Genomic DNA, 7,772 nt, shown 5'->3' with positions numbered 1-7,772 from the left:
CGCGGTGGCGGCGGCGGCGGCGCGTGCGCGCCCCGGACCGGCGGTGAGTGCAGAGGGACCGGGCGCCGGGCCGGCGGCGCGGGGAACGCCGAGGGCTGGGGGCCGCCGAGGGCGGGGGGCCGCTCGCCATTGGGCGGGGGGTGGGGAGGTCGGGGCTCGCCGCGCGCGGAGCTGGGGGGCGACGCAGAACAACCGCGGGGAGCCGAGAGGTGAGCGGGCCGGGGGCGCGGGCACTGCTGCGCGGGGCCCCGACCCCCCAGCCCGTGCCCCGGATCCGCCGGCTGGGTCCGGAGAATGGGCCCAGCGGCCTTGGGAAAGGACGCCCCCTGCTGGTGACGGATGACCTGGGCCGGGCCGCGCGGGGGTCGGGGTGGGGGGTGCCACAGCCCCTCACCCCCTCATCCGGGCTCTTCGGGTCCTCCAGGGCCTGACTTAGGGCCCCGGACCCGGCAGCCCAGTCCAACCAGGCCGTCTGCTGGGGGGGGTGTCATACTCCACCCTCACTCCCACCCCCCACGGAGCCTGCCGTGCAGGGGGAAGAGGAGGCGTGGGGTGGGCGGTGGAGAAGGCGCATCCCCAGTGAGTCACTTTTGTCGTCTCACTCCGCCTCCGCTCCCCGTGGGTCTTAACGTCCAGAGCACCCCTCCGGGTGGAGGGGGGACCCAGGGTCATGGCCCCGCGATGGAGTCAGGCCCCTCCCTCTGCGGTCCCAACCTCTCCGGGGGCTGGCTCCGGGGATGCAGCGCGGGGCAGGTGGGAGGGACGGTGGTGAGCAGGGTTCATGCTGACCGCCCAGGGCTCATGAGGGGACAGGACGTTATTGCTTATCAACCTGGAGGCAACGTGGTCACCCCTACCCTGGCTCCCTGGCCTGGGCAGGGCTGTCACACCAAAGGGAAATGAAATTCTGCCAGACAAGCACAGGCTGGGCAGCGCCATCGGCTTCCTCCGGCCTAGGGGAAAAGCATGACTTTCAAAAATCGAGTGTCTCCTTTTTAAAGCAGATTCCCTTTCTAAATGGCTCTCAGTAAGTAGGGGAGGTGCTGGGATGGGTATTTGTGGCATGGCAGCCACGTCTGCAGGATGGTTCTATGGAACCCTGACATGCCCCTGCCAGCCCAGCCAGCCCAGCCAGCCAGCCAGCCAGCCCAGCTCTGCACTCCCCAGGGCCACCATCCCCACCATTTCAATTCGTGCCTGGACTGCCAGGTCACACCACAACAGTGTGCTCCCCCAGGGTCCAGCCCCAAAGTTCATCTTCCCAAGCTAGCTGTGACTAGCAGGGCATCCCCCTGTCCAGAAACAGCTGAGAAACACCCCTACTTTCCCCAGACTAAGTCCCAACACCTCAGCCGCCCCCTGCAGCCTCTGCCTGCTCAGCTGCCCCCCGCCCGCCCCTTTGTGCCCCCAACGGAGGACAGGAGGTGCAGGAAAGACCCTCTTCCAGCCCTTTCCCGCCCTCCCCAGGGCTGTGTGGTGCAGTGGCAGGAGCATGGACTGAAGTCCCAGCCAAGTGGCCCTGTGCACCGGGCACGGCATCACTGCCCTTGGGCTTGGGCTTGGGCTTGGCTGGCATCGGGGGCTCAGTAACTGCTCCCGGTGCTCACTGTTTATGGGACTGACTGTCAGGGCTGGAGGAGGGGCCTCCGAGGCCCTAGAGGTGTCTTTGAGGAAACTGAGTTCCTGAGAAGGGAGCGAACTTATCCTGACTCCGTCCCCTCCCCCAGTTCAGCTTCTTCCTGCGCCCTTTCCTGCTGGGGACCCTGCAGGACTGGGGGAACCCAGCCCCTTGGGGGCCTCAAGTGGGGCACCCAGAGCCTGAGGGCAAGGAGCTCCCCAGCTCCCCAGATCCTGTCTGTACATATGGACAGCAGCTCCCCCCGTAGACTGTACAGGCCCCCACCCCCCATCCCCTCGGCATGTTGCAGACCATTAATTCTGGGCTGGGGTTTCTCACATTCCTGGGAATCTTCTCTTGGCCTCCCTGGCTCCCATCACAGCCAGGAGAGGGATGGCAATTGGCTCCACTGGCATGTGGGGGGCTGCTCTGGTTCCCCTGCCAGGTGGGCGCCCAGTGGGGCTGCTGTCCTGGGAGCCCTGGAGGCTGTCTGCATGGTATTCCAGACTGGTTCGGTCCCCAGTGTTGGAGTGACCCCCTCCGAAATGCAGGCCCTGCTCTACTCTGAGCAGGACCGTAATGGCTCGTGCATGCCCAGTGCCCACATCCCTGATGGGCTCCAGTGCCGCCCCCACGGCTGGCTACCCATTTGGTATTTGAGAACACTGAAGGCAAGAAGGGCCAAGCCAGCTGGGCTGGGCTCCAGTTCTGCCCACTAACACCCCATTTGTGAACTGAGATTGGGGTACCAGCGCACCCCTGCCCTGCCATGACAAGGAGAGCACTAAACCCAGCCAGCAGAGGGAGAATGGGTCCAGGTGCTCGCCCTGGGCCCCCACCTTCTCAAGTGAGCTTTCCTGAGCTGCAGATGCCTTCAGGGTTCACCCAGACCAAGCGCAGCAGGGCGTAGACGCCTCTCGCCCCAAGCAAGGGGGCTGGCTTTGTTCTCCCCCCCTGTGGTCCCTGGGCCGGCTGTTTGTAGCTGGCGAGGGGCCGACCTCACGTGTCGAGGCGGGCTGGAGGAGGGGAGAGCTGGCATCCGCTGTGGGGGCTCTCCAGCTGGTGGGAGGCTGTGGAGGGAGGTCCTGGCAAAGTGGTTGAGCTGGGTGGGTGTCACGGAGCCAAAGGGACCATCTCCACCAGGGTATGGGCTCAAGGGGGGATCTGTGGAGGGACTTATGGGGTCATGCCTTGAACTCCAGGGCACCCTGAGGAGAAGGCCGTCCCACCTGGAGACACAGGCCATGTGGGGCTCCCGGGAGCTGCTTCTGGTGTGGTTCCTGGTGCTGGCAGTGGGCGGCACCCAGCATATCTACCGGCCTGGGTGAGCCTGGCAGGGCGGGTGGGTGGCCAGGAGCCCTCAGCCCCTCCCCGGGGCAGCCCTCAATACTTGGGGGAGCTGTGGCTCTTTTCTTGTGGCTCTTGCTAAGGGTCCTTCCTATGGTGACACTGGCAAGCCCCCTCCCCAGGTTCTTGGCCCCCTTGGGTCCTGGGGCTGGAAGGGTCCCAGCTTGGGGAGGCCCTGCTGACTCTCTGGCCACCCTCACCTCCGCAGCCGCAGGGTGTGTGCCATCGGGGTTCCCAGGGACCCCGTGTCCGAGTCCTTCGTGCAACGCGTGTACCAGCCCTTTCTCACCACCTGCGACGGGCACCGAGCCTGCAGCACATACCGGTGAGCCCCCACCGCCGTAGGGCCTCCGTCTGCTGCACATGAACCCGGGAGGGTGGTTCACCCCGAGACGGGAAGCCGAGCGCAGGGGTGCGGGGACTCCCGGCACTGTGTCCAGGGCGTTGTAGAGAGTGACGCCCGTTTTAACTCGGGCAGTCCTGTCTCAGGATGTTAGCTAGTCCACTCAGCCCTTGGTCCCCACCCCGCTCCCTCCCAGGGCATCCAGTGTGCCTGCTCCCCACCTGCATCTGTGAGGGATCGCCCATCCTGTCTGCTCCCCTCCACTTTTGGGGCGCTCGCCCCCACCATTGCTGGCTGTGAGTTCTAGGCCACTTGAGATGAGGCCTGCCTCCCCGAAACCTGCCTCCGTCATCCCGGTCCCGCCCTCGGGGCTCCAGTGGGCACTGCTCTCCCCACGACAGCCCCTGACGGTCATAGATGGAGACACCCCCCCCCCCCACCCCCCAGGACTCAGCCGTGGGAATGTGGCTTCAAAAGATTTTATTTTCTGTACAGTTCTGGAAGCCGTCCCTGCTGGGACACCCCCCACCTGCCGCTGAGAAAGTGGGGGCAGGGGGACAGTGCAGGTGGGGCCCAGGCTGGGAAGGGCCGTTGTTCCTGTGCTCGGGCAGTTCAGCCTGGGGTGGGCACCGCATTTCACTGAGCGATGGAGGGCGGCCGAGGAGGGGCTGCTAAGGCCCCGGTCTGAGCCCTGTCCGCCTGCTCAGAGAGGGCGCACGAGGCCAGGTTTTGGACACTTCGGTGGCTCCAGGATGGTGGTCTGAGCAGCGCTGGTCCAGGGGCCACCTCGGCATCCAGGGCCCAGCACCCCGGGAGGGCACGGTGGGGTGAAGGATGGGGAGATCAGCCCGGTTCTGCAGATGACCCGCTGGGGGACCCCTTGCCCCTGGAGCGGGAGGCTCAACCAGGGTGGCAGGGCTGAGGGCCACTTCTGCTCCGTGCCGGGCACAGCCGGGGTTTCCCACCAAGCCTCGGGGTCCTGCTCAACACCGCAGCACTGGGCAGGGGGCTGGCTTGTGTGGTGACCCCGAGGTGCTGTCCCTGGGGTGACATTGTCCACTCTGGGGGTGCTGGCTCCTCGAGGTTTCTGGAGGACATGGGGACCAAGCCAGCCCTGGAGGTGGGCAGATGGGGAGGCAGGGGGTGCCTCACTTGGCGTGTCTGGGGAAAGGCTGGCCTGGGCTCAGGTAGCACCCAGTGAGGCCACCCCGTGGGGGTCGGGACTTTCTAAGCTGTCCCCCACCCACCCCCAGGACCATCTATAGGACCGCCTACCGCCGCAGTCCTGGGCCGGCCCCCGCCAGGCCTCGCTACGCCTGCTGCCCCGGCTGGAAGAGGACCAGTGGGCTCCCCGGGGCCTGCGGAGTAGGTGAGGGCTGTGGGGCCGCCCGGGGGCCCAGAGCACTGGTGTTCCTTCAGATACCGGCCCAGTTAGGCAGCAGTCCATCCCGTGCTCAGACGCCGGCAGAGCGCCTGCGGCTCTTCTCTCAAAACCTGAGTGGAGCCTCTCCTGGCTGCACGGCACTCCTTCCCAGCTGCCACCCCTGCAGGGCCCTGGGGACCCTCCTGAGTTGGTGACAGGTCTCCTCCACCCACAGCAGTATGCCAGCCTCCATGCCAGAACGGAGGGGTCTGTGTCCAGCCAGGCCGCTGCCACTGCCCTGCAGGATGGCGGGGCGACACCTGCCAGACAGGTGAGGCGGGGTCCCCCTCCCAGAGGGGGAGGGTCCTTTGGGCACCTCCCTGCATGGCCCTCTAATGGGTGGGCCTGGAGGGGGCTCGCTGTGTGCACCGCCCCCTGCCTGACACCCCTCTTCCTGCAGACGTGGATGAATGCAGTGCTGGACAGGGCGGCTGTCCCCAGCGCTGTGTCAACACCGCAGGGAGTTATTGGTGCCAGTGTTGGGAGGGGCACAGCCCCTCTGCGGATGGGGCAATCTGCCTGCCCAAGAGAGGGACCGCCAGGGTCCCCCACCCGCACCCCACAACAGGTAGACTCCTGCTTCCCCCACCTTTTGCTGCTGCGCTGGGGGGGATGGGCTGGGAGGGCTGGGCATCACCCCACGGCTCAGTGCTCTGTGTGGCAGGGGCACCAGAGGGAACCAGCCCCGGGCTGCAGGCCAGCTCTCTCACCTGGGCACAAGCGGGTTCTTTCCCAGAAGACGGGCAGGGGCTAGTTTCTCATGGGCACTGTGGGGGGATCGCTGGGGACACCTCATCTCAGCCAACAGACTGGAAGACGGTCCCCTCCGGGGTCCCATCCGGGTCCCGCCCCGGCAGCCTGGAGACGCCGCACCTCCGCTGGCGACGGGACATTATTACTTTTGGTACGCGCTGTGACACTTCAAACTCGTACCGTGAGTAATAATGCGCCGTCGGCAGCCTGGCACCAAGAGCGGCTCGGACCCTGGCTCAGACCACTCTCCATGCGGTGGGAACCCCGGCACCCAGGGGCAGGTGGAGGTGGGGCTCTGTCCGCCCAGAGCCATGTCCCAGGGTGCGCTGAGATGACAGGGCTGCCTCCCAGACCTCTGGGCCGGCCTTGGTGGACAGCTGGGGCCCAGAATGGGGGGAGGGGGCTCGCCATGACAGTCCAGTCCACGACAGCCGGGGTGTGAACCCCAGTTGCCAGGTTGTGCCCCACATCTGGAGCAGAGGCTGGGAGGCCCCCATGTCGGGAGAAGAGGCTAGCCTGGATGTGGGGTGAGGAGCGGGCCTCCCTGATGTGGCACCTGGATGTCCCCAGGAGTGGACAGTGAGGTGAAGGAGGAGGTGCAGAGGCTTCGGTCAAGGGTGGACGTGCTGGAGCAGGTGAGGCTTTCAGCTGGGCACCCGGGGCCTGGGCTAGCCCTTCCCCACAGTGGAGGCCCATACCCTCCCTTGTCTCCTGCGGCATGGGTTGACCCTTAGGTGGTTGTAGGGTGCAGTGGCGGTACCCTGGGCAGAAGCTTCCTTAATACTGACAGCCCAGGGATCCTGGGCCTGAGCTCCATGCCAGGCGGGGGCAGTGAGATGATGACTGGGACCCCCAGGACAGGAGGGGCTGAACTTGGCCCCACCCCCTCAGGCTGCACAGAGAGCCTAAACCCATACCCAGCCCAGCCCCGACCTTTGTCCTTGTGGGGACAGAGTGCTCCTGTGGCTTTTCCATGGGGCCACTGGCCTGGCGAGCCCTCGGAAGCTCCAGTTCACCCCTCCTAGCTCCTCTCACCCGGGACCCCAGGCCTCGCCGACCGTCGGCCAGGTTGGCCTGCGTGATGTCCATCTGTGCCCACCCACCTCTGGCTCTCCTGGTGCGGCAGCTCCCTCTGGTGGACGTCCTGGGCTGCGCAGCTAGAGCCGGGTCTGGGGGTCAGCAGAGCCCTCACTGGCCACGGTGATTTTCCTTAAAGCCTTGGGGAGCCAAGGGTGAGGGGCTGGCCCGGGGCCGCACAGGCCCTTCCCACCCAGGCCCTCTGCCTGCCCCGCAGAAGCTGCAGCTGGTGCTGGCCCCACTGCACAGCCTGGCCTCGCGGGCCCTGGAGCACGGGCTCCCGGACCCCGGCAGCCTCCTGGCCCACTCCTTCCAGCAGCTGGACCGCATCGACTCCCTGAGCGAGCAGATCTCCTTCCTGGAAGAGCAGCTGGGGTCTTGTGAGTGCTGCGGACCCCATGCCCGCCTCCCCACCCACAGAGCTGCCCCAGTTGCCTGAGATGCCTGGGGCAGGGGCCAGTGGGTGCCCAGAGAGGGCAGAGGGTGGGCGGGGCAGCCACAGGCTGAGGGGGCAGATCTGGCTGGGCCGAAAGGGAGTGGGGGAGCAGTGACCTCTGACCTCAGCACCCCATTCACCCATAGGTTCCTGCAAGAAGGAGCTGTGACAGGCCGGACCAAGGCCCTGGAGCCCATGGACTGTCTCCTCACCCCACCCTCCCCACTGTACTGGGCATGACCGGTGGGGCACTGCAAGCCAAGACAGGAGAGGGGCCCCACCCTCTTTAACCAGGAGGCACCCAGGGCCGGGTGGGGCGAGGGGTCCTCCTGTGTGAATCCAGCCCCAGCCCGGCCAGCACCCCGGTCTGTGAGCACAGCCCAGCCCAGCCAGACCCCTGCACCCCCGCTGGCTCTCGGAGCCTGGTGGGCCCATGGCTGAGGGAAGGTACGCTCACTGGGCAGTGGGGGGGGACCACCCCGGATCTTTATCAGAATAAAATGAGACTTGAGGAGGTGCTGTGTCCATGGGTGGATCATGGGGGGTATTGCGAAGCTCACAGGGGCCTCCCACAGGCCCACCGCCACGTGCTGGCTGGTGGGAGGGCAGGGAGGGGGCCTCTAGCCACACTGGGCCCTCCTAGGTGGGGTCTTCGTCCCCCCTTTCCAGAAGAGCCAGGAGCAGGTGGATTCTGTGAAGGTGACCCAGGCCTCAGAGACAGCTTCCTCCTGATGACAAGTTGGCTCCACCCCCGGCCAGTAGCCAAAGAACAAAT

General features: G+C 66.3%; 1 protein-coding gene across 19 annotated transcripts in view; it reads left to right on the top strand.

The window, feature by feature from the left end:
- EGFL7 (EGF like domain multiple 7) overlaps positions 1-7,511 on the top strand; it is a 10,838-nt gene extending 3,327 nt beyond the window's left edge. For 2 of the 19 annotated variants that reach the window (XM_046663309.1, XM_046663245.1), the window contains 8 exons: positions 2,821-2,942; positions 3,174-3,290; positions 4,907-5,002; positions 5,132-5,299; positions 5,533-5,635; positions 6,055-6,119; positions 6,779-6,941; positions 7,144-7,511. In XM_046663309.1, the coding sequence (XP_046519265.1) occupies positions 2,821-2,942; positions 3,174-3,290; positions 4,907-5,002; positions 5,132-5,299; positions 5,533-5,635; positions 6,055-6,119; positions 6,779-6,941; positions 7,144-7,166 (857 nt within the window). In that variant the 3' untranslated portion in view covers positions 7,167-7,511. The other 17 variants (XM_046663361.1, XM_046663283.1, XR_006888842.1 and 14 more) reach the window with 16 other exon arrangements.
- The last annotated feature ends 261 nt before the right edge of the window (positions 7,512-7,772 follow it).

The sequence above is a fragment of the Equus quagga genome, chromosome 1 (assembly GCF_021613505.1).
Source record: "Equus quagga isolate Etosha38 chromosome 1, UCLA_HA_Equagga_1.0, whole genome shotgun sequence".
Taxonomy (NCBI): Eukaryota; Metazoa; Chordata; class Mammalia; order Perissodactyla; family Equidae; genus Equus; species Equus quagga.
The sequence above is the reverse complement of the archived record's forward strand: the minus strand, read 5'-3'. Positions and strand labels throughout refer to the sequence as shown.